This window comes from Lagenorhynchus albirostris, chromosome 11 (assembly GCF_949774975.1).
Source record: "Lagenorhynchus albirostris chromosome 11, mLagAlb1.1, whole genome shotgun sequence".
Lineage (NCBI taxonomy): Eukaryota > Metazoa > Chordata > Mammalia > Artiodactyla > Delphinidae > Lagenorhynchus > Lagenorhynchus albirostris.
The window spans coordinates 4,672,483-4,699,939 of NC_083105.1; the positions used below are offsets into that span (position 1 = coordinate 4,672,483).

The 27,457-nt window shown below is 37.2% G+C and overlaps 1 protein-coding gene across 1 annotated transcript in view; it reads left to right on the forward strand.

Annotated features, from left to right (window-relative positions):
* The window catches only part of SMC1B (structural maintenance of chromosomes 1B), an 85,971-nt gene that overhangs the window by 25,938 nt on the left and 32,576 nt on the right, over window positions 1-27,457 (forward strand). Inside the window, exons 6-12 of the mRNA XM_060166896.1 lie at window positions 921-1,179; window positions 2,127-2,267; window positions 11,846-11,928; window positions 12,521-12,728; window positions 15,293-15,478; window positions 17,220-17,399; window positions 23,519-23,665. Coding sequence (XP_060022879.1) covers window positions 921-1,179; window positions 2,127-2,267; window positions 11,846-11,928; window positions 12,521-12,728; window positions 15,293-15,478; window positions 17,220-17,399; window positions 23,519-23,665 — 1,204 coding nt within the window. The remainder of the gene's footprint in view (window positions 1-920; window positions 1,180-2,126; window positions 2,268-11,845; window positions 11,929-12,520; window positions 12,729-15,292; window positions 15,479-17,219; window positions 17,400-23,518; window positions 23,666-27,457) is intronic.

Genomic DNA, 27,457 nt, shown 5'->3' on the forward strand with positions numbered 1-27,457 from the left:
AAGAATTACTAACCCATATCCTTGTGGGAAGCAACTTTATCAACTAGAGTACAAGGCTTATGTACAATCCCTTTTGCTTTTAGTTTTATGGCCTCTACTCATTTCCAGAGTTACTTAGGTTAGCACGTTTCCCCCCACCCTCTTCAATAAGGTTGTTTCATACATTTGTAATACAGTTAGATTCTTTTGTCACATTCTACATTCTGTCTAGGATCCCTCGGCCTCCTAAATGATTTTTTTTTAAATTTGATACATTAAGATTCACTCCTGGTGCTGTAAATTTCTGTAAGTTTTCACAAATGCATGATGTCATATGTCTACCACTACAGTATCATACAGAGTAGTTTATCACTCTTAAAAAATTCCCCTGGAAAAAAACAAAACAAAACAAAACAAAACAAAAATTCCCCTGGGACTTCCCTGGTGGCGCAGTGGTTAAGAATCGCCTGCCAACGCAGGGGACACAAGTTCGAGCCCTGATCCAGGAAGGTCCCACATGCTGCGGAGCAAGTAAGCCTGTGAGCCACAACTACTGAGCCTGTGCTCTAGAGCCCGCGAGCCACAACTGCTGGAGCCCGTGTGCCTAGAGCCTATGCTCTACAACAAAGAGAGGCCACCGCAATTAGAAGCCTGCACACTGCAACAGAGTAGCCTCCACTCGTGCAACTAGAGAAAGCCCGAGCACAGCAATGAAGACCCAATGTAGCCAAAAAATAAGTAAATAAATAAATGTATTTAAAAAAAATAATTCACCTATTTGGTTCTCCCCTGCCATCTGGTAACCACTGATCTGCTTATAGTCTCTGAAAGTCAATTTTTATTGTTTCTTTTTAAATGTATAATTTGATCAAAAGAACTTCTTCCCTTTATATACTATAAAATTAAATTTCCTTTAAAGCAAACTTTATTTTTCTTTTTAGATCTCTTGAAGCACTTTTAAATCAGAAGAGGCCTCAATACATTAAAGCTAAAGAAAACACTTCTCACCACCTCAAGAAGTTAGATGTGGCTAAGAAATCAATAAAGGACAGTGAAAAACAATGTTCTAAACAGGAAGATGACATAAAGGCCTTAGAGACAGAGCTGGTTGATTTAGATGGTGCATGGAGAAGTTTTGAAAAGCAGATTGAGGAAGAAATTTTACGTAAAGGGCGAGACATTGAACTAGAAGCCAGTCAGGTGAAAAAGTTGACATATGGGAAATCATTTGTTTCTATTGTTTCAGCTTTTCCTTTTAATTAGAAAAAATTAAAGGATGACCTCTCTTTCTGATATTTTAGGAGATTTTCCTCAGAATTTAAATTAATGAGGATTTAAATTTTTCAGCCTATTGTAGAATCTAAATTTAATCTTTACAGTAGGCTATTTTTCCTTCATAAAATTAGATGACATTATAACATTTATGAGTTAATTAAAGTCATAGGAAATACTTCAAGGTTACATGGTATCATTTTGTAATAAAAGTTAGGTAATTAAATTATATTCTTATGTTTTTAAGGTAATCATTTTTTTCCTCATGAATATTGTAAAAACTTAAAAGTCAGATAATATATGGCTGTGAAGAAACATGATCACTTAATTGACAAAAGGGAAATTGATTCCTTAAGATTATTTAAAATGTTAAGTGATTAATTAATATCCATTTAGTACATAAGATTTAATTATAAGTCAATAGTAGATATCCAAAAATTTATAATTGAGTTTTCAAATAGTCCCTCAACTAAATTTGTCATTTATCTCTTTCATTAATTTTATAATAACCTTATATCACAATATATATACTAAAATAATTGTGACTGTATAAATAGAAAAATACACAATTTTCTCTGAACTTTTTTAAGAATTTTAATGAGTTTTAATGCTCTTTCTCTTTTAAGAATTTCTTACAGAGACCTTGTAGAGTTGGTTTTGAATACCTTATTGATCTATCTAAACAGTTTTAAATAAGAAGACGTTCATTTTACGTTCATGCTATCTTAGCCAGAGAAAATGGCTAATTATGGCCTAATTTATATAAAACATAATTTTGATAAGTTTAATTATCAGCTAGTGAAGGATAGCATATAAAGAATTTCCTCTCATGCTTCTTTAAGTGAGTTAGCAATGTTTAAATGCTCTTTATACAGCTGGATCAATACAAAGAACTTAAGGAACAAGTAAGAAAGAAAGTGGCTATAATGACCCAACAATTGGAAAAGCTGCAGTGGGAACAAAAGGCTGATGAAGAAAGACTGGCATTTGAAAAGAGGAGGCATGGGGAAGCTCAGGTACCTTGGTTTGGGCAGTAATGACTTAGAATTATTTTTCATGAAATTTTATTCCCTTTTTTGTATTGGTTTTTCAGTATATAAATGGATTTACATCAGACATAAGGAATTAATTAAATTTTCTGGATTACCTGTTAGACTGCTTAGTATTGTATCATTTAGGTGCTCTTTCATGGTCTAAGATATAAACAGACAGTGTCTTCATTCATATAGTCAGTAAGCATTTTATGTGCACCTGTATAATGATAGGTGTGGGCAGATGATATTGTCTATTCTTACATGTAGGTTAGTCCAGTGAGGTTAGGAGGAGGGTTGATAAAGGAAAAAAACAAGTATCATAATGCAGGTGAAAAGTCATTTGGAAACATTAAGGACATAGCCCAAGAGGAGCTTAATAGTCTACATGAGAGGTAACTATCAAGACAGCATTACAGTGTTCTGCCTTAGAGTAAGGCAGACCTGGCTTCCATCCAGTCTTGTCCTGTCACTGACCTGTGCTGGTATAAATAAATCATTTCACTTCTCTGAACTTTGATTTCTTAATTTGAACAATGAGGATAGGTATGTCATTTTTTATGGCTGAGTAACATTCCACTGTATATATAATATACCACATCTTTATCCATTCATCTATTGATGGACACTTAGGTTGCTTCCATATCTTGGCTATTGTAAAAAGTACTGCAGTGAACATGGGAGTGCATATATCTTTTTTAATTATTGTATTTGTTTTCTTTGCATAAGTATTCAGGAGTGGTATTGCTGGATCATAAGGTAGTTCAATTTTTAATTTTGTGAGAAATCTCCATAAGGTTTTCCATAGTGGCTACACCAATTTACATTCCCACCAGCAGTAAGAGAGTTCACTTTTCTCCACATCCTCGCCAGCACTTGTTATTGTTTTCTTTGTAATAGCCATTCTGACAGGGGTGAGGTGATATCTCATTGTGGTTTTGACTTGCATTTCCTGCTGACTAGTGATGTTGAGCATCTTTTCATGTGCCTGCTGACTGTCTATACGTCTTCCTTGGAAAAATGTCTATTCAGGTACCCTGCCCATTTTTTAATTAGGTCTTTCTTTTTTTATAAACTTATTTTATTTTATTTATTTTTGGCTGCATTGGGTCTTTGCTGCGTGTAGGCTTTCTCTAGTTGCAGCAAGCAGAGGCTACTCTTCATTGCGGTGCACGGGCTTCTCACCGCAGTGGCTTCTCGTTGCGGAGCACGGGCTCTCGGGGTGCGGGCTTCAGTAGTTGTGGCATGTGGGCTCAGTAGTTGTGGCTTGTGGGCTCTAGAGTGCAGGCTCAGTAGTTGTGGCACATGGGTTTAGTTGCTCCACAGCACGTGGGATCTTCCCGGACCTGGGAGCGAACCTGTGTCCCCTGCATTGGCAGGCAGATTCTTAACCACTACGCCACCAGGGAAGTCCAGGTCTTTTTTTTTATGTGGAGTTGCATGAGTTCTTTCTATGTTTTGGATGTTAACCCCTTATCATATATATTGATTGCAAACATCTTCTCCCATTCAAAGCTGCTACCTCAGTTTAGGTCACTATAAACTTCCCTCTTAGAACTGCTTTTGCTGCATTCCGTAGATTTTGGATCATTGTATTTTCATTTGTCTTGGTGTTTTTGCTAATTTCTTCTTCGATTTCTTCATCAATCCATTGGTTGTTTAGTAGTAATTGTTTAGTCTCCACATATTTGTGTTTTGGGCAGTTTTTTCCTTGTAGTTGATTTCTAGTCTCTGTTGTGGTTAGAAAAGATTCTTGATATGATTTTAGTTTTCTTAAATGTATTGTGACTTGCTTTGTGGCCTAGCATCCAATCTATCCTGGGGAATGTTCTAAGTGCACTTGAAAAGAATGTTTATTTTTCTGTTTGGGCATGAAATGTCATATATATATCTATTAATTTCATCTGATCTAATGAGCTGTTTAAGGCCAGTGTTTCCTTATTGATTTTCTGTCTGGATGAATTGTCCATTGATGTAACTGGAGTGTTGAAGTCTCCTCCTGTTTCTGTGTATCTGTCAATTTCTCCCTTTATATCTCTGTTAATATTTGCTTTATGTATTTAGGTGCTCCTATGTTGGGCACATATATACTTAAAATTGTTATATCTTCTTGTTGGTTTGATCCCTTTATCATTATATAATAATGCCCATCATTGTTTTAAAGACTGTTTTATCTGATATAAGTATTGCCACCTCAGCTTTCTTTTTGTTTCCATTTGCATGGAGTACCTTATTCCATCCCCTCACTTTCAGTCTGTGTGTGTCGCTAGATCTGAAGTGAGTCTCCTGTAGGCAGCATATACATTTTTTAAAAATTCATTCAGTAACTCCATGTCTTTTGATTGGAGCATTTAGTCCATTTACATTTAAAGTAATTACTGATAGGTATGTACTCATTGCCATTTTGTTCATTGTTTTTGGGTCACTTTGTAATTATCTTTTATTCCTTTCATCTTTTGTCCTCTTCCCTTGTGATTTCATGACTATTTTTAGTGTTATATTTGGATTCCTTTCCTCTTTTTTTGTGTGTATCTGTCATAGGCTTTTGGTTTGTGGTTACCATGAGGTTCATATATAATATATGAACATGTTATGTCATATGTAACACATAATATATATGATTCATATATACATATGATTATTTTGATATCTTAAGTTCCATTGCATTCTAACAACCTCACATTTTTACTCCCTCTTTAAGTTTAATTTTTTTTTTTTTTTTTTTTTTTTTTTACGGTACGCGGGCCTCTCACTGTTGTGGCCTCTCCCGTTGCAGAGCACAGGCTCCAGACGTGCAGGCTCAGCGGCCATGGCTCACGGGCCCAGCCGCTCCACGGCATGTGGGATCTTCCCAGACCGGGGCACGAACCCATGTCTCCTGCATCGGCAGGCGGACTCTCAACCACTGCGCCACCAGGGAAGCCCAAGTTTAATGTGTTTTTTTGTTTTTAAATAAATAAATTTATTTATTTATTTATGGCTGCGTCAGGTCTTCATTGCTGCGCGTGGGCTTTCTCTAGTTGCGGTGAGCGGGGGCTGCTCTTCATTGCTGTGTACAGGCTTCTGACTGCGGTGGCTTCTCTTGTTGCAGAGCACAGGCTCTAGGCATGTGGACTTTAGTAGTTGTGGCTCGTGGACTGTAGAGCACAGGCTCAGTAGTTGTGGCGTACAGGCTTAGTTGCTCTGTGGCATGTGGGATCTTCCCAGACTAGGGCTCGAACCTGTGTCCCCTGCATTGGCAGGCAGATTCTTAACCGCTGCACCACCAGGGAAGTCCCAAGTTTAATGCTTTCGACATCATATTTTACATCTTTTTGTTTTGTATATCCTTTAACTACTTATTGTGGTTACAGATGATTTTACTGCTTTTGTCTTTTAACCTTCCTACTAGCTTTATAAGTGGTTTATCTACTACCTTTACTGTAGGTTTGCCTTTACCAGTGAGATTTTTCTTTCCATAATTTTCAGATTTCTAGTTGTATCCTTTTCTTTTCCATTTTGAAAAGTCCCTTTAACATTTCTTATAAAGCCAGTTCAGTGGTGCTGAGCTCTTAGCTTTTGCTTGCTTGTCTGTAAAACTCATTCTCACTCTTTCAAATTTGCATGATAGCCTTGCCTGGTAGAGTTTTGGTTGCAGGTTTTTCCCTTTCATCACTTAGAGTATATTGTGCTACTCCCATCTGGTCTGCAAAGTTTCTGCTGGAAAGTCAGCTCATAGTCTTATGGGAGTTTCCTTATACATAACTAGTTGCTTTTCTTTTGCTGCTTTTAAGAATCTCTCTTTATCTTTAATTTTTGCCATTTTAATTATAAAGTGTCTTGGTATGGATCTCTTTGGGTTCATCTTATTTAGGACTCTCTGTGTTTCCTGGACCTGGATGTTTGTTTGTTTCCCCAGGTTAGGGAAGTTTTAAGCTATTATTTCTTCAGATAAATTCTCTGCCCCTTTTTCTCTCTCTTCTCCTTCTGGGACCCCTGTAATGCTAATGTTAGTACACTTGATATTGTCCCAGGGGTCTGTTAAACTATGCTCATTTTTTAAAATTCTTTTTTCTGTTCTGCTTGGGCAGTTTCCAGTACTCTGTCTTCCAGATTGCTGATCTATTTCTCTGTTTCATCTAATCTTCTGTTGATTCCGTCTAGTGAACTTTTTTTTTTTAATTTATTTTTGGCTGCATTGGGTCTTTATTACTGCACATGGGCTTTCTCTAGTTGCAGTGAGCAGGGGCTACTCTTCATTGCAGTGTGTGGGCTTCTCATTGCAGTGGCTTCTCTAGGCACATGGGCTTCAGTAGTTACAGCACACGGGCTCAGTAGTTGCAGCACATGGGCTCTAGGGCACGTGGGCTTCAGTAGTTGTGGCGCATGGCCTTCGTTGCTCTGCAGTATTTGGGATCTTCCCAGACCTGGGATCTTCCTGGACCAGGGATCAAATCCGTGGCCCCTGCATTGGCAGGCGGATTTTTAACCACTGTACCACTAGGGAAGTCCCCTAGTGAACTTTTTATTTCAGTTATTGTATTCTTAATCTGTTTGGTTCTTTGTTATATTTGCTAACTCTTTGTTGAAATTCTCATTGTGTTTGCCCATTCTTCTGCCTATTTTAGTGAGCATCTTTACGATCATTACCTTGGAGAATCTTTATGGGGTGGATTGCTCCTCTTTATTTCCTTTAGTTCTTTTTCTGAGGTTTTGTCTTTCTATAAAAAAAAAAATTATTTATTTATTTATTTGGTTGTGCTGGGTCTTAGTTGCTGCTTGCAGTCTCCTTAGTTGCAGAATGTGGGCTCCTTAGTTGCAGCACATGGGCTCCTTAGTTGTGTCTTGAGGGCTCCTTAGTTGCAGCTCGCCAGCTCCTTAGTTGCGGCACGTGGGCTCCTTTGTTGCAGCAGGCAGACTCCTTAGTTGCGGCAGGCAGGCTCCTTAGTTATGGCATGTGAACTCTTAGTTGCGGCATGCATGTGGGATCTAGTTTCCTGACCAGGGATCGAACCCGGGCCCCCTGCATTGGGAGCACAGAGTCTTAACCATTGCGCCACCAGGGAAGTCCCCTGTGGTTTTGTCTTAATCCTTTATTTGGAGCATACTCCCCTGTCCTCTCATTTTACCTAATTCTCTGTGTATATTTCTATGTTTTAGGTAGGTTGTTTTTACTTCCTAATCTTAGAGAAGTAGCCTTACGTAGGAGATGTCCTGTGGGGCCCAGCAGCACACTCCCCTCTGGTGCCCCCTGTGTGGGCTGCATGCACCCTTCTGTTGGCAGGGAGGTAACTACTTGGGCATGCTGTAGGTGGGGCAGGCCCCTGGCCCTGTTGGCTGCAAGGCCCTACTTTGTGCGTGGTTGCGGCTGCTGGAGGGTGAGATAGGCTTCCATGTGGTTGGCTGTGCAGCCTAAAGGGCACAGAGCTGCTACTGGCCCACTGATAGGTGAGGCCAGGTCCTGCATGGCTGGCTGCACAGCTTGGGAGGGCCCAGGGCTGCTGCTGACCGCTGGTGGGTGGGGCCTGGACCCCACATGACCAGTGCAGGCCTGCTGGTGGGCAGTTTTAGGCCAGAGGGAGGATTCCAAAACAGTGCTTGCCAGCACTGGTGTCATCACTATAGAATGAGCTCCCCCAGATGGCTGCCACCAGCATCTGTGTCCCCAGGAAGAATCCCAGTTGCCTTCTGCCTCTCCAGGAGGTTCTCCAAGATCAGCAAGTGGATCTGACCCAGACTGCTTTCAAACTACTGCCTCTGTGCTGGGACTTAGAGCATATGAGATTTTGCATGCACCCTTTAAGAGTAGAGAGTCTCTGTTTCCCACAGTCCTCTGGCTCTCTGGTATTTAAACCCTGCTCATTTTCAAAGCCAGACGTTCTGGGGGCTCACCTTCCTGGTGCAGAACCCCCGGGCTGGGGAGCCCGATGTGGGGCTCTGACCCCTTGCTCTTTGGGGAGAACCTCTATGATCGTCATATTTCTTCTGTTAATGAGTCCCCAACCCGGGGGTATTGGTCCTGACTGTACCATGTCTCTGCCCTGCTCACCTGTCTCGTGGTTCCTTCTTTATATCTTTTTTGGTGGCAAATCATTTCTGATAGTCTTCAGGTTTTTCTCATAGTTACTCTATAAGTAGTTGTAATTTTGGTATGCTCATGGAAGGAGGTGAATTCAGGGTTTTCCTACTCCTCCACCTTGGCCATACCCTCTGTATTCTTATAGCTTTAAATACCATCTGTTGATGACTCCCAAGTTTGTATTTCTAGCTCACAACCTCATATATCCAGCTGCTTCGTCATCATCTTCATTCTGGGTATTGAATAGATATCTTAAACTTAAGTCCCAAACTGAACTTCTGCTCATACCCAAATGCACCCCAAACATAGTCTTTCCAATCTCTGATGATGACAAGTCAGTCTTACTGGTTGATGGGGTCAAAAATCTTGGAGTCCATCTTTTACTCTTTTAGGAAATTGTGTTGGCTCCACCTTCAAAGTATACCAAAAATCTTACCACTTCTCTCCATTTCTACTGCTACCACCATGGTCCAAGCCACCATCTTTTTGTTTTTTGTTTAGATCAGTGTAGTAGCCTGAAAGTTTTCTCTCTTGTGTCTCCTTCATAATAGTCTCAGCACAGCAGCCAAAGTGATGCTTTTAACATCTAAATCAGATCATGAAACTTGCTCTTTTTGAAGTCCTCTAGTGACTTCCCCTTGCACATAAAGTTTAAGTCAAAGTCCTTGAGTGCCCTACATAGACTTACATGATCTGCTTGCCCCTTCCACCCCAATTTACCTCTCAAACCTCCTGTTTTTCTGTTCTTGCTCTTGTTCTCTGTGGTCTAGCTGTAATGGCCTCCTGGAACGTATCAGACATGTTTCTGCCTTAGGGCCTTTGCACTGGCTATTCCTCTGCTTGGAACATGCTTTCCCTACATTTCTTAATTTTTAACACTCTCATGTCCTGTAAATCTTTGCTCAAATGTTGCCTTCTCAATGAGACCTACTATCCTGACTACCCTATTTAAAATTGTAGTCCCCAGTGCACTTCTGCTCCCCTTACCCTAGCTCTGTTTTTCCCAGTGTTTATCTCCTAACATACTGTTTAATTTGCATATTGTTTGTCTACTGTCCCTCTCTAGAATGTAAACTGCACAAGAGCAGGGATGTTTGTTTTGTTCGCTGGTACATCTCAAGCACCTAGAATAGTTCCTGATCTAGAGCAGATAATAAGTATTTGTTGGATTAATGAATTTTAAAAATGAAGGAATCAAGGCACGAGATAGTTAACTTGACTGAACTAGTAAGTGGAGGAACTGGGATTTGATTCTAAACACTTTGTCTCCAGAATGAACCTTCTTAATCCTACACTGTATGCCTCTCATTGTAGTCTCTTTGTGAGTTAGCAGATGAAAATACAAACAAATATGAAGGGTAGTATATGATAATATACTTATATATTGATAATCATATGAGTAGAAGAGAGGACATTTTGTGGAAGGAGAAAAATGTATAACATATCAGTAATTACTTTTAAAACACTGGTATAATTTGTATCACATTATAAAATTATACACTGATTTCTCATTGCACATTTTTGCCTCTGTGCATGCTAATTTTGGAAAAACCTACTCATCATTACATGTTCAATTCAATAGTTACCCACACCACAAAGTCTTCCCTGGTTTGCCTTTTCTCCCCACCCCACCAAAAAAAAAAACCTGAAAAATAGTTTCTTCCTCATCTAATCACCCATTGTTCTTAATCTGTTTCTGTCTAAGGGCTTTTATCAGATTGGAGGAAAAGTACAGTTAATGGTATAGCTCTATTAGGCTGGAAGCTTTTTAAAGGCAGGATTCGTAATAGTGTCCTATTGTAAGTCCCATGTACTTGGTAGATGTCGGTAAGTGTTGATTGAATCTCTGTTGTCTTTTGAATAGAAAAACACTGACAGAAGAAATAACATATCAGGGTGGAAAGAGATGAAAAAATCTGTACTCATACTTGGTTTCCCACAGGACTGGTGGTTCCCAGGTGGAAAGGGCTATAACTTTCCACAGATCCAAGATCACTAGGGGCTGGGCAGGGGTTGGTTTTTCTAGACAACTGGCATGATCAGCTGGCATCTTGAATCCAGAATGCCTGGTGTCAAGGCAGTCTGATTATCCCCCATGACGTGTCCAACGGAGCATCCAGGCCCTGACACAAGCCCTGGGACTGGCCAGAGTAAAGGCAGAGGCAGGTGTTTCCAGTTGACTAAACTTGGTCCTTGATGTTAGCTAAGCTTGTTCCTGTCTCTTTGAATGGAATTCTTCTTTTTAACTTTTATTTATTTTATTTATTTATTTTTGGCTGCATTGGGTCTTCATTGCTGCACGCAGGCTTTCCCTAGTTGCAGTGAGTGGGGGCAACTCTTCACTGCGGTGCACGGGCTTCTTATTGCGGTGGCTTCTCTTGTTGTGGAGCACGGGCTCTAGGCGTGCAGGCTCAGTAGTTGTGGCACATGGGCTTAGTTGTTCCGCGGCATGTGGGATATTCCCAGACCAGGGCTTGAACCCTTGTCCCCTGCATTGGCAAGCAGATTCTTAACCACTGGACCACCAGGGAAGCCTGAATGGAATTCTTAAGTGAGATAACAGAATTTCAATATGGGGACTCTAATTTCAAAATGTGGGAGTCCCTGGAGAAAAGGAATTGTATCTTAATCATTTTTATACCTGTTGGCACCTAGCATAGTAGATGTTTGTTCGGTGAATTTCTGTGATAAATGAGTAAAATGAGATCATTAACTTCATGGTATATTTTATCCTTTACCACTTGAAAACTGGTATTTCTTCTCTTTTTTGCTGTTGTATACTGAAAAAGAATTGTGTTTTTTACTTTTGTACACTCCTGGTTTTAGATCACTTAGTAATGGAGTAAGACAGATTAATCTTGCTATAATGTGCAGGATGCATGAGACAGGGAGAATGTTAAAGGTGAGAAACAAATTGGAGACGACCACAATCCTTGGACTTGGTGATAAGGTGAATGTGGAGCATGAAGCCCTCCTTCCACAAGCCTATAGCTGCCTCGGAGATTCCTATACAATTATAGTGCTGAGCCACTCTGTCGGAATTACTTATTTGTCTGTTTCTCCCACCAAACCTTAGTCCTTGAGAGCAGGGACTCTGTCTTGTTCATTATTATATCTGTAGTTCCTAGCACATGGTAGGCAGTGAATAAATATTTATTGAATGAGTTAGTTTGAGAGAGAGATAAGAACTGTATATAGATATTTGAAAATAATCTCCCTGGGATTTGAAGTTACCAAAGTAAACTTGCTGGAGATCAGGTATCTCCAGCCAGGACATAAATGATGGAGCCAGGATTTGAACCCTGAGCCTTGAAACCTCAAAGCTCTGTACCATATTGCCTTTTCAAAGTTAAAATGTGCTCTTATAAGAATTTTCATGTGGTTATATATATTTCAAATTTAGAACAATGTATGCTGTTATAGTAAGTTCTGGGCATATAGTGAAAAGTAATCAATTTTGTTTGGATTTGCTGTAATTGATTTCAGATTTCATTTCCTATTTTAGGGAAATCTAAAACAAATAAAAGAACAAATAGAAGATCATAAAAAGCGAATAGAGAAGTTGGAGGAGTATATAAAAACATGCATGTAAGTATAGTAAAAACAAATTCCTTGCAGCTTTCTTGTATCTCAGGGGTCTCGATATTTGTAGTATAGTCATCAGATGAATACTTCCACTGTATCATAATGTCTTTGTCCTCCATTGTTTTTTTATTTCATTGTAGATAATTAAAAATTATCCTTGACCACTAAGGTTTAAGTTCTGAAAATATAAATGTCTAACAGTGGTGAAACTTAAAACTCTCTTTTGGTATCGATATTTTATAATAAATGTATGTCATGAAAGCTAGCACCACCTAAGTATTCTACCACGAAGAATTTCTTTTTAATTGGTATTTACTTACCATTAAGCTTATGATGATTTCTCTGGTTATAGTGACCTATCCTTTCTTTTTCAGAATCCAGAAATATGTATCTTTTGGATCAAGAAAGAATGATTAAAATATCTTTTGTCCATGTTTGGTGCTAAGTTTATTATATTGTATTTTTCATCGTTTAAAATTGATAGAGCATTATTCCATTCCCCTGCAATGCCAGACTAGAGTATACTGTATCTTGTAATTCCTAAATTTTGGGTTTTCTTTTTGCTGTATAATGTATTATTGTTACTGTTGTGTAGGAATTTCTTGAAAGAGAAAAAACAGCAAGAGGAAACCCTAGTGGATGAAATTGAAAAGACAAAATCAAGAATGTCTGAAGTTAATGAAGAGCTGAATCTTATTAGAAGTGAACTGCAGAATGCTGGAATTGATAACCATGAGGGAAAACGTCAGCAAAAGAGAGCAGAGGTTCTGGAACACCTTAAAAGACTTCACCCAGATTCTGTGGTAATTGAAATAAAAAGGCTAAGCTTTCTTATTTGGGATTAAAATTTTGCCATTAATAGGAAGTAATGTTATTTCAGAAATCTATAAGTTTTGTGTTTTATTATTTATATTTAAAACATAATAGTAAATAACTGAGGTAAAATGTAAATAACTCCCAGTAATGTCTATAGATAAGTAATTATTGGGGAGAAACATTAACATGAACACATTACCCAGAAAGTCCAGGTATGGCCAACATCCCCAAAGGACACAGGTGCATGAAATAGTCTGTCGCCCATAGACACATGTCCTCAAACCTCATTTCTTCATGATCTCAGGTTTTTTAAAATATTTTTTTCAGTAGACATTGTTGGCATACTTTTGAAACAGTGAATTTTTATTCTCCAAATGTGACTGCTATCCAGTATTACTGGTGTATTTCATTAGCCCCAGTACAGCAATATCTACTAACCTGTTGCTTGGGGAGTCAGCCTCACAGAATTGTTTCCTTCGGAATTGGGGTCTGGCATCTCACTCTCTTGTCACTGACACCAGTGTACCCTGTGTTAACCGCTTGCACTCTTTGGAAACACCTGTCCATTGGCCTCCATGATACTACACTCTGTTGGTTTTCCTCCTGTCTCTCTGGCCTCCCATCTTCGTTTCCTTTACAGCATCCTTTTTGCCTTTCTGACTCTTAAGTGTTAGTCTTAACTTCTAGACAATGATGGAGGAATAAGGCTGGGTCACAGAATTCTTCCCCTAATACTAAGGAGAATGACAAAAACTAGTGAGAAACTAGTTCAACAACCAAAAGAGGAAAGGGGCTCATACATCATGCTATATAACCTTCAGAAAATGGTAATAGTCCAGAATTTCTTTAAAAAGATTGAAGTATAGCATTGCTTGTTCTTAATTATGCAGAAGGCAAACTGATACATCGATTAATTCCTGAGAATTCTCACTTATTATCCCTTAATCTAGAAAGAAGCAAACTCATATGTTTGTTTCCTTTAGAGTAAAAATTGTCACTAAAATAGAATCGGAGAACATGGACCTCTGCTTCTCTTAGATGGAAGTGAAGGCTCTAGGGCTCCTTGTTAAATTGAGAAGCCAAATCAAAACCCTCTCCCCAAAAATGGGATTTGTTCTCTTCCCCCAAGGAGAGAAACCTTGGTATGGGATATTAATTAAAAACTGAGAAGAAAGAACAAAACTCAGGTATTCAAGTAAAGCATATGCACAGCCTTAGCACAGCTCTCTTACCCCTGCCGTCTAAGCCCTTAGATGATGGGAAATAGATCAGAAAATACTTAGAATATAGAACAAAAAATACTTGGTCCATCATCTGTTGCTCAGAGGAGATAACCATCTCAATTTTAGGTGAGACAATCAAAAAAATTATCCGTCACAGAAAATAAAAGCTTTGCCCAGAGCTGCCCACATTAAATATAGGGAAGGTGAAGAGAATCGATATGGCATCTATAGGTACATATAATAATAAAAAGAAAGAATAATTTAAAAGGCTTTTAGAAGTCGAAGAGCCTTGTGGAAGAAGGTTACAGGACAAAATCCCCCATAAGTGTTCTGTGCTGTGCACAATTTAATAAGAACTTGAATTCATAAAATCAGGTTCAAATATGAGCTAAAACGGAATAAAATAAAAAGAAAAATGTAGAGCTAAGGAGACAAATCAAGAACAAACACTGCTGAACTAATAATAAATTGCAAATAACAAGGAATGGATTACATAGCTGAAAATCAAATTACTGACCTAGAAGTAAGGCTTGAGTTAATCATAGGTAAATTGAGAAGAACAAAGACCAAGGTAATAAATATTAAAGACAATGATGATCTATCATGAAGAAATTGGTATTTCGAAGTAGAACCTAACATTGAAGAAAGAGTCTAAAGATGTAAAATTGAATCTGCAGACATTCTAGGGAGCATTGGTACAGGACGGTTGGCATTGTGACATTTAATAGACTTTTTGAACTTCAGTCTGGTTCTTGACCAGTCTTCAGATCCCCAAAAACACTTCTCCGTGGGAAACCTTCCCTGGCTTCTCAGGTCAACCTCGTCTCTGATACATATTCTCAGAGCTCTCTGTGCTTAATCACAGTGCCTGTTATAACTCTACTTTGTACATGCATGCAATTATTGATTATTTATATCTTCCTTCCCTACTAGTCTGAAAGCTCTGTGAGGTCAGAGAGGATGTTTTACTCAGGCGTGTTTACCCGGTTTGTGGCTCAGTGCCTTCATGTAGTAGGTGCCTCAGCAGTTTCTTATTTAATAAATAAGGGAATGAATGAATACTATTTAATTGCTAGCTTTGTAAAATATTTTAATACCTTGGTATGACTAATCCCTCCTTATTACTCTTGTTGAATGAAGTGTGACACACCTAAATGGATATTTCATAATGAAATTTATTTCCATTTGAATGAGACTGTTAAATTATCATGTTTATAATTTAGAAAATTAGTTTTTGGTCTATGCTGCTTTGTTACATTAGAAAACAATGAATTATATGTTCCTCATTAATGTATTTGTTTTTCTCTCCTTTTTTGAAACCTGCTAAGTTTGGAAGACTGCTTGACCTGTGTCATCCTATACATAAGAAATACCAGCTGGCTGTTACTAAACTTCTTGGTCGGTACATGTTTGCCATTGTTGTAGCCTCTGAAAAGGTAGCAAAAGATTGTATTCGATTTCTGAAGGAGGAAAGAGCTGAACCTGAGACATTCCTTGCTTTAGATTACCTTGATGTAAGTAATTTATAATCCTTAGTATTTAGTAGTGATATAATTCTGTCTTTTAAAGTGTGTCTTTATTGCCTGAGACTATGGTAGTGATTGAAAAAATCGTAAGTTGGATGCCAGTTAGTCATTCATTCAAATGGCTGGTGTTAATGTATTGGCAGGCAAAGAATAGTATCAAGTGGGTGCTATCTTTCTTGCCTTCATATCATTTCTTCCTAATCTAGTTTTGCCATAATTTACCCTGGTGATTTCAAGGACATTGCTGTAGCAGTGCACCACTCTGCCTACTAGCCAGCAATTTATTTTGTCCTATAGCAAAGTATAGGAGATGGATAAGACATATGTTCTGTCGGTGAAATGCCAACCTAGAGTCTCAGTTGTAAATATGTGGTCCAGTAAATATACATGTCAGCTCTTGGTGTGGAGCAAGCCAAATTTTGAACCTTGAGGTATGTATTGAAAGGCCTTAGAGCATCCAAAGTTTAAATTCCTGAGGCAGGAACTCCATCATTATCACAGCTGATATCCTTCAGTGATCTTTTCATTGCTTAATAAAGAAAATGTTCTACTTGGTCCAGCTTTCAAGTCCCTGAACTGCAGGCAGTGTGCATAGTGGTTAGGAGCACATGCCCTAGAGTTGGACTGACCTGAGTTTAAATGGTAGCCCTCCTTCTAATTAGTTCTCACTGATTTGTCCTTAACTTTTCTGAGTGTCAGTTTCATCATCTGTGAAGTGGAGGAATTAGTCCTTACCTTATTGTATTTTTGCAAGGAATCACTACATGTAGTACACCTAGCACAGTGCCTGGCACAGAGGAGGGGCTCAGCAAATGCTAACTGGGTATTAATGGTTCAGACTTGGCCTTTTGTAGTTTCACACTTTTGTTTATACCTTCTGCCCACTAAAACTATTTAACCTAGTTCATCTGCCTGTTAAAATTCTGTTTTATGTATTTCATGCTTAAGATTTTTTTCAAGGCACACTCATTTTTTAAAAATATAATACAGAAGTGTATCAAATATAAAGGAAATACTCCTACCTCATCTCAGTGCTCAATTCCTTTATCACAACTATTTTAGATTGCTTCCATCCATACAAATTTATATAAATATATGCTCCATATATATATGTGTGTGTATATATATGTGTGTGTGTGTATATATATGTATATATATATACATATATATATACACACACACACATATTTTGGTTGTATGTAGGGTTTTCCCTTTGTTTTGTTTTACAAAAATGAAATTATACTTGCTGTTTTTCAGTAATATATTGCAGACATCTTTTGATCTCTTTTATCGACCCAACTTAAAAGTCATGTCAAAGAAGATGTAAAAGCTTTCCTGATCATTTAAGCCTAAAATGATTTTCTGAGTTCCATGCTGTTGTGCCACTCTTTTGAAAGTATGTAAATGGGTATTATCTCCCACTAGATTTTATGATTTTGAGAGCATGAAGGGCTTCTCATCTATTGCTTTATCCCAACTAGTTAGTGACAGAGTTGAATCTAGAAATTATATCTTCTGGCTTTTGATGAAGTGTACTTTTAAAAAATATTACACAAGCCAAAGGTGGGATATTGTTCATCAGGTTCTTGTCAAACTTTTATTGTGTATAAGTACATACTACTAATCATTTACGTTCATGCTTATGTATATTCTTTGAAAAAGAATGTACTGAGTGTTTGGTTTTTATTTTAATACACCTAATATATCAAGTATATTTTAAACCGTTTAGATCAAACCAATCAATGAAAGATTACGGGAGATTAAAGGCTGTAAAATGGCGATTGATGTCATAAAGACTCAGTTTCCTCAGCTGAAGAAAGTAATTCAGTTTGTGTGTGGAAATGGCCTTGTCTGTGAGACTGTGGAAGAAGCAAGGCATATTGCCTTCAATGGACCTGAAAGACGGAAAGTAAGAGGCTTAGATTGTACTTTCGGATGATTTGAAGCAGTATTTATAAGACTAACATATTACACACACAAATATCTATATATGCTTTCATATGTTCTCTTATGTAGGGGAAACTAAAATAGAACCTAAGATGTTAATGGCTTCAGTAGTTTTTATAATGTTCAGTTTTCAAAAAATTAATTTCTCTAATACTTCCCCAAATCATAAATCATATTTTGGACGTTAGATTTACTGTAGTGAGAGCCTAAAGCTCTTAATTTTTTTTTACTCTATATACAATAAATGCCCCTGTCGAATCTCAGATTTTCCCTGTACTTACGTATATAATACGTGTGTTTCTGAATACCAGAAAAGATTTTAGGTGCTTATTTTACATTCTGGGTTAATTCTTCCATAGCTCAATGGAGATATTAACTGTCCTTTTACACATTCAAGGTTTTAACACATTTTGAAGTTGTAGAAATAGCACAATTGAAATGAGGTTACTAGATACCAGTCTCTCAAGGGAGTAATTTTGGTTTTAAAAATATTGTTTTACTGTCAATTGAAATAGAGTTTGTATTTAGTTAAGCAGTATTAAATTTTTCGAATTATCTGACATAGTTTTCCTTAAAACTACATCTGTGATGAAATGTAACACAATGCCTCAGGGCATAAACTATGGAGTAAGACCAGTGATACTACTTAGTAATTAATTATGTGACTTTAGGCAAGTTTCTAAACCTCTAATTTTAGTTTGTTCATCTAAATTTGGGGAAATAATAGTACTTATTTCATAGAGTTATAGGATTAAAATAAGTAATAACATGCAAAATGCTTTTATAGTGCCTAGGAAATAGCTCTCAAAAAGTGATAGTCATTTTTTATTTACTAGTCATTTTACGTATTTGATCTGGAATGTCCAGAATCGCAAATTAACACAAAGTGGGGGGGTTTGGGCTATTCTTATGAAAGATAGGAATTTCCAGTATTAAATGTATTGACTTGTCTAATATGATTAACTTCTCATACATTTTAGTAGTTATATCTATAATTATCTTAATGATAATGTGATCACTGTCTTAGTAATCACTGTCATTGATTTCTACATATTAAATTTAAGCAGGTGTAATAAGTGAGCGACTACAGTATCTTCCTTATTTTGCTACCTAATTAACTATGGTAAAATTGATTTTTGAATATTTGTAAAATTGATTTTTGAAGATTTGTGTGGTCAATTTAAAGAAGTCACATGAAAATACGATTGTGTTTAACCCTTCCTTCATTCAACATATATTTATGGTTTATATCTTGTCCACAGTAACATGCCTTACCCCTTGAGGCTGTATTTTGTTCTTATCGTTATTTCAAAATTTTAATCAGGTTTATTTGTCATATTTTTACATTAAGTATATTCCAGGCAGTCTTATCTTTTTCCTATTACTGTTATTCCACTTGAAGAATATTCTCTGTGTTTTAGGATGCATAAAACATTTGGATAGGGAGTTCCCTGGTGGTTCAGGGGTTACGATCCTGTTCTTCCACTGCCAGGGTGGGGAGTGGGTGGCGCGGCTTAGATCCCTGGTCAGGTAACTAAGCTCCTGCATGCCATGTGCGTGACCAAAAAAACGACAAAAAAAAACCCAAATATGGGAAATGCCCATTAAAACTACACTGAAATACTACTTTCACCTGTGAGATTGATCAACATAAAAAAGTTTGATAACACTTTATGGGGAAAGAGACCCTTGCATTCACTGCTGTGGGTGTGTGAATTTGTACCAGCTCTGTGAAGGGCAATTCTAGCAGTTGTACTTCTTCAGAACGTTACATACACATGTATATGAAATGATATATATAAAGAGTTATTCATCGAACCACTGTATGTAGCAAGCAAAATTGGAAACAATTTGCACAAGACTATGTTCAATAAAATTATAATACATTCATAGAATGGGACACTATGCAACCTTAAATAAGAATGAAGCTCTTTATATACAAGTGTCAGACAATCTCCAAGATACATTCAGTTAAAAAAAAAGTAATAAGTAGACTAGAGTGTAGTATGTTACCATTTATGTAAAAAATGGGGAAAGAAGAGATATATGTGTGTGTTTGTTTATGCAAAAATATTTCTGGAAGAATACATAAGAAATTGACAGCATCGATTACCTCTGGGGAGGATAACTGGGTAGTGGTGTCTAGCAATGCCAGGGAGATTTCTTACTCTTTACTCTTGTATTTTTTGGATTTTGAACTCATGAATATTTTACCCATTCAGAAATAAAAGCAAAGGTTAAAGTATATTATTTTCCATATCAGTGAAAGGCAACTTAAAAACTAGGTATAATCTGCATAACACAAAAATTATAGAGGATCTACTTGTAACACTGAAACAGTATTTCTTGAAACAGTTGAAGCTGGCTCAGTGGAATGATTGGTTAGCCCTCAGGGCAAATTTTTAATGCCAAAAAATTTCTCCTTTTCCTAAGCCATGTTCTCTGGAACTTTTATTTAATGCTATTTAAAAATTCCTCCAACTCCTTGTTTTATATAAGATCCCAGTTGTGCCAGCCGTGGTATTTTTTCAGGAATGCAACCTCCAAAGTAGGCATAGGATTACTGCACTGAGCAACCACTGTAAGCTATAAGTTAAGGAATTTGCAGGCTGGAAATAGAAATTATAGTCCTTCCAGAATAGGAATTTGATTGTAAATCAAATGTAAATAGGTTATTTGATACTAAATTTACTTTTAGAAGAAGTAAATTATTTTAATAAACCTAGAAACTATCAAAAAAAAACCTGTAATTCTATGAATTGTTGCCCATTGCATTTTTAGAATTGAAGGTCTATAACATGGTGGTTATTGAGAATATGGACATTAAAAAAAAAAAGAACATGGACATAGATGTTTGACCAACTTTTGGTTTAGGAATTTTAGTCCCTGTGTATGACTTTAGGCAAGTTTCTTAATATCTTTAAGCCCCAATCTATAAAATGGAAATCATATTTACCTCACGGGGTTGAAACATAGAATTGAATAGCATAAATGCACTCTGTCAAGCACAGTATGGTAAATGGTTGCCATGACAACAGCAGCAGCCAACGAAGCAATGAAAGTAAAAAGAGTCTCAGAACACCGTTTGTCCCTCTGCTCTGAGACAGGAAGTTGACTTGCCCAAGTATGGCTGGGAAGAGAGAGTTGGCATTAGAACACCATGTGTATTATGACAGATTCTTAGCTCAAAGTTCTCAATACACTTCTCTCTCTTCTCTCCAAGCCAGCCCATGGATTTTTTTCCTTTGTGTTACATTTGGCTTTTACATATCGGAAACACAAGTTAATAAATGTTCATTTTGGGAAAAAGAGCTCAAAAAGGAAAATAACCATCCCTAACATGTCCTCTAGAATAGAGTTGCCAGATAAAATGTTTGGACATACATTTAAAAGTTATTTGTTGTTTATGTGAAATTCAAATTTACCTGGGCATCCTGTATTCCTATTTGCTAAGTCTGGCAACCATACCCTAGAAAGATCTACTGAGTATTGTGGTATATATGCCATATATTTGATAATCAACTATATTACTCTTAACCTTTATAGGTATTGGTGTATGTATAATTGAGTCTTTACTATGAGATCAAAATATATTTACTTAACTTCACTTTTTTTAATCGTATCACTTTTATATTTTAATTTAATCTAGAATTCATTTTAATATGTATTATTAGATGTAAGTATTAGCTTTTTCCCCCTAAATGGTTAATTACCGGTCCCAACATCATATATTGAATAATTTTTCTTCTTCCTACTTATTTGATCGAATTTACTGATTTCTCATCAGAGTCTAAATTATTTATACTTTGTTCTTTTTTCACCTAGTATAATGTGTTATCTCTAATTATTATTTGTAGCTATCTTATTGTATATTTATATTTATTATAATAATCTTTATTATAATCTATAAAAGAATAATTTCTTTTAGGAAATAGTCAAGATATACATTATAAATAAGTAAACTATTAGCCCACAAGCACTATAAAATCATCATGTATAAAACTACACTCAGGTTCTTCTTTCTAGATCTTGATCCCTCTCCTGTATTCTTCAATTCTTAGTACCACTATTCTAACCAATGAAATTCTGTTTTCTCCTCATGGATTTCCTTGTAACCTCTACAATTCCCAAGGTTTTCTGATTATACCACCTAGATATTTCTCAAATCTTTTTCCTTTTCTTCACTGTAGGTATTGGCTGATTTCATACCATCACCTCTGGCTTCACTTGGACCACCCCATTTTCTAGATACTTGCCAGATTGGTGTACTTAAAGTTCATATCTGACCATTTCACTCTCCTGTTTGCTGTTAGACTGTTCAGTGCTAATCCCCCAGCCCCCTCCACAAGCCCCATCAGTCCTCATTTGTATTTGATCCACATTCTTCCTGTGATGACATACTGAGAACTCTGTGATCTGCCCTGTCTACCAGCCTCATTCTTTCCCTTCTTTCTTGAAATACAGACACATAGCTAGAGCTCTAGGAGTCGTCTTGGACTACAAAATCACTTGAGATTGTCATAAAAGAAACACTGACACACACATCACTAGTGACACACTGTAGATGTAAAGTAAGCTTTATTTAGAACAACTTAAAAGCAGAGAAGCAGTGGAGCCTGTGTATTTCCTCAGCTTTCATTCCACAGAGGTGGGCTTTGGCCAGGCAGAAACAGCGTGAGCTAAAAGTGTTCCAGGAGGGGGAAGCTGCCTCCATACCACTTTATATTTTTATGGGGAGGTCGGAGGAGTAAGCTGATCACGTAACAGTGGGCTTCCTGGTCAGGGAAGCTGCTTTCCAGACCAACCAGAGCTTATCTACAGGAGTTCAGTTTCCATGCCATGGCTGTTGGTATCCAGTAGAGATCTAGTGTCCTTCCAAAGTTCAGACCTGATGAGAAAACTCATTGCCAAGCTAACCGTTGGGAGGGGAGGGAGCCCCCAGGGCCTTCCAGAAAATAAGAAGCCTGTCTCCCTTGAGGAGTAATCCAAGTACTAAGGATGGTAGAGCAATATTATAGGAGTCTTTTTTTGTTAACTATGCAACCACCATACATACGCTGGAATGTTTACCTCTGTAATTGCAAGAGAGAAATAAACTAAGTTTTCTGTTAAATATAATTAATGTACTTCTAACTAGTACCTCTGATAAGATACAGTGAACGCCTTCAACTCCACTGGAAGCCTTCTGTGAACCTTCCAGGCTGGGTTGGAGCACCCAAGTTTTAAGCTTCCAGATTACTCTGTGTTTTTATTGTCTCATACTTTACATTGTACTGATATGTTTATATGTTTCTTTTTCCTACCAGCATGACTCCCTAAGGGTCAGTACCATATTTCACTCCCTTTTGGTCACTCCAGTCCCCAGTATAGAATGTTTCAAACACAGCAGCCACAAAGAGAATGTTTGACTGAATGCAGGAATGAATGAGATTCCTGTCAGCTTTTTTTAAAATTAGTTCACATTACGTGGTTTTAGTCCTCCACAGCCTGTCTCCTCTGCTTTGACTAATTGATTAGAAACATTCGCAGAACACTGAGAATTGCTTTCATTTATTCTATAAAGCATATGGTTACTCATAGGGCTATAAACTTTAAGCTATTTTATACCTTTGACTCCATTTAAGTTTTTTTCTTGGTCCCAGTTTCATATTCATTTTAGAGAATGTGATATTTTTGATATCCTTAAGTAACTAAGGCTGTTTTCATAGTATGTCTTTGCCATGTGATGTCAGACTCTTTAAAATACAGTATTATATAATACAAACTATGAGATATTAAATACAAATACTCCTGGTTTTTTCTTCTCAATATTGAATATGTTTAGAACTAATATATAATTTTATTTTGAAATTTTTAAATTGCTGTTAATTTGTTGCCTAGAATTGTTTGGGCCTTAGCAAAACAGGGTTTTGTATTTGAGTTTGTTGGCTGGTGTCCCTCATAAGCTAGTTATCTTATTAGTGGAGTTCAGTAAGTAGTTTTTCTCATCTACAAAGTCTCAGCTGTGAAAGTTGTCATATTACGTTCTGTTTTTATCTTTATGTACATTTCTCCAAGGTAAAATATTTTTAATTTTTACAGACAGTAGCTCTTGATGGAACGTTATTTTTAAAATCTGGAGTCATCTCTGGAGGGTCAAGTGACTTAAAATACAAGGCTAGATGCTGGGATGAGAAAGAATTAAAGAATTTAAGAGACAGGAGAACTCAGCTAATCCAAGAATTAAAGGTAAATCCATGTTGTAAAAATTGTAGAATACCAAGTAGAGTAATTGTGTTTTTAAGCTAATTTCTTGGGTAATAAAAGTACCATGCCTATAGTTTAAAAGATTCAAATTATGCAGAATGGAATAAAGTAAAAAATAAAAATCTTTCCCTTACCCATCCTTACATCTCAGTGGTATTTGTTAAACATAGTTTGATACATAACCTCCAGAAATGTACTCTGTGTATGCAAGCATATGTGTTATTTTTCTGATTTGTTTTATTATGGACTTTTGCTATTGATGGTGTTTGCAGCAAGCTTTTTCACTGAATACCATAACGTGGACATGTTTTCATTTTAGCATATAGAGAACCATTTTATTTTTAATGAATCCTGCCTGGCGTTTCATTATATAGATTTTGCTTATTTAACCAGAGTCTAAAAATGGACATTTGGTTTTTGCTATTACAAATGATGCAGCATTAAACTTTCTTTAGAGAGGGAAAATAACACAGTGCCTAAGAATATAAATCCTATAGCCACACTGCCTGAGTTTGAATCCTGACTCTGCCACTTACCAGCAGCAGTATGACCTTAGGCAACTTACCTTGCCCCTTTGTACCTTAATTTCCCATCTGTAAAATGGGGATAATAAAAGGACCTTCCTTGTAGAATTATTTTAAAGATTAAATCAGATATTCCAGGTAAAATACTTAAAACAATGCCTGGCAAAAATCTAAGCATTATATAAATGTTTGTTGTTATATCTTTACTTGTACCTCTAAGATGATTTCCTACATGTGGAATTTCTGGGTCTAAGGATGTGTGTATTTAAAATGTTGATAGATACAGCTAAGTTCCCATCAAAAGAAACCTGTAGTAGAGTGTGTATGTTCCTAGATTGCAACACTAGATACTAACAAATATTTTAATCTTTGCCAATCTGGTAAAGAAAAAAGTGTAATCTAATTGTTTGAATATGCAATTCTTAATAACTGAGGTTGAGCATTGACTCATGTATTTATTGGTTCTTTGTAATTTTTTTCTTCTGTGATCTTTTTTTTAAAATAAACTTATTTGTTTATTTATTTTTGGCTATGTTGGGTCTTCGTTGCTGCGTGCGGGCTTTCTCTAGTTGCAGTGAGCGGGGGCTACTCTTCATTGCAGTACGCAGGCTTCTCACTGCAGTGGCTTCTCTTGTTCCAGAGCGCAGGCTCTAGGCACGTGGGCTTCAGTAGTTGTGGCACACGGGATCAGTAGTTGTGGCTCGCAGGCTCTAGAGCTCAGACTCAGTAGTTGTGGCGCCTGGGCTTAGTTGCTCCATGGCATGTGGCATCTTCCCGGACCAGGGCTGGAACCCATGTCCCAGGCATTGGCAGGTGGATCTTAACCACTGCGCCACTAGGGAAGTCCTCTTCTGTGAAATTCTTATTTATTTCCTGTGCATGTTTTTCTATTAGGTATTTGTTATTTTATTACCTACTTTAAGAATTATTTGTATTATAAATAAATTACCCTTTAGTCATGTATGTTGTAAATATATTCATGTTCATGTTTCAGTATTTCATGTTATAAATATATTTTCCCCATTTTTTTTTTCTTGCGGTACGCGGGCCTCTCACTGCCGTGGCCTCTCCCATTGCGGAGCACAGGCTCCGGACGCGCAGGCCCAGCGGCCATGGCTCACGGGCCCAACAGCTCCGCGGCATGTGGGATCCTCCTGGACCCGTGTCCCCTGCATTGGCAGGCAGACTCTCAACCACTGCACCACCAGGGAAGCCCCGGAAATATATTCTCTATTCAACTTTTTTTGTCGGCTATATTGAAATGTAATTTATATACAATAAGTCACCAATTTTAAGTGTATGATTCAATAAGTTTTGACAAATGTATGTAGTCGTGTAACCACCACCAAAATCATGATATAGAACATTTCCATAACCCCCCAAAATTCCTTTGGGCTCCTTTGTACCCCCTGGACCCTGGCAACCCAATCTACTTTCTATCATTGTAGCTTTTTCTGACTTAGAATTTCATATAAATGGAATCATACAGTAAGTAGTCTTTTGTGTTATGCTTTCTTCATTTAACCTAGTGCTTTTGAAATTCATATTGTGTGTATCAAAAGTTTATTCCTTTTTGCCATTCAGTATCTGTTTGACATTTGACCTTGTTTTATCATACATGTATTTTTAATCTTTATGTAGCCAAATTTATTAATCTTTTATAATTTCTGGATTTCAGTGTCATGCTCAGAAAGACCTTATTCTTTCTGAAAATGACAAAAGAAATTCAATAATGCTTCCTTCCAAAGTATCATTTGTTCAATATTGTAATCCCACATACACACTTACTTGAAATGTCAACCTTAACAGATACTAAGTCAGTAGAATGCTTTTAGATTATTTATTTTTCCTATTTAGCTTTCTTCCTTTGTGTATACAAATGACCAGTTTTTGATTCAAGGAGATATTCTGGCAAGGTTACTCCGCTAATTTTAATCTTTCTCTGTAAGCATAAGACTGCAAATTATGTTTTGATCTAAGTAAGATATATAAATAAATATTCAGCTTCTAAAGATTTTACAAATTTAGGCCTAGGCACAGAGAAAGTTCTAGGAAGGTGGCAACTTGAAATGAATCTGGCTTCCTATCCATGTTTATACTAAGCTCTTTACCTGTGTGTCTCACCTGAACCTAGTGGGGAGTTGGGTGCAAATGATGTCTTGGGTTCTGGGGGAGGCCACCAGGAAAAGCTGATGCAGGGCTTCTGTTGATGTTTGAAGAGTGCTGGGAGAAGAATCAGGACATAGGGGAATCCTGGGGGGAGGTTAAATATTTGTCCCATGTGAATATGCGTAGTCTTGAACCCCATGAAGCTAAATATTAGTAGGTTGTGGCCTCCCTATTCCTGAGTTTGGGAGAGGCCAAAGAGACCAGAGAGACGTCTTTTCCTCCGTCTCAGAGTGGGACACTGACAGTTTTCTGTTGTAATTGCTGGCCTTTGGGTGTAGAGACTGCTTGTGGGGCAGCTGCCATTTAGGATACCTTAATACCCAGACCTGATCCTCAGTAGGGAAAGAAATGCACAAATGCATTTGAGGTGTTCCAGGAGCCATCAACACTTGAACAAAAAAGTAGCAGTAAGGAAATACAATGTAGTGTCAACCCTCTCTCTGTCCCCACACACAAAAAAAGACTTTCTGGCACTAATAAATGTATTTCTAAACTATAGAATGCTGTAGGTGGATTGAGGGATGGGATTGCCATTATTGAGAACCAAATTAATAACCTGGAAGACCAAGTGGAACAGTATCTCAATGAGGGGGAAAAATCACAAAGCTAAGGAAATCATGAGAAAAATAGAGACTTTAAGAGAATAATAAGTTTCAGAAAGAGGAAAGGGAGCACAGAGGAGAGGAAATAATTAAACAAAAAAGAAGAAATGTCTCTAACTGAGGATCCACCTTAATTTACCAATTGAAAGGACACACACAGTTCCATGTAGGTTTAATGAGAAAAGCCACACATTAATACAGAAGTCCTAGGTTTTAGAGGCAAGGCTAAAATACGAAAATACGCCACCCCCCTTTAAAAAATATTCCTTGTATTTTTTTTTTTTTAAATCAAGCTCGAATCCGACTACAAAACTAGATGAGACTGGAATAACAGCTATAGGCAACTGAGGGAAAAGGGCTACATCCCAAGATATCATTTACCTTTCAGGAATCTACAGATAAGCAGATTCAGAGATAATGTCATGCACATACTCCATGTGACAAAATACCAGAGAAAGTACTCTAAGCAACACATGGAT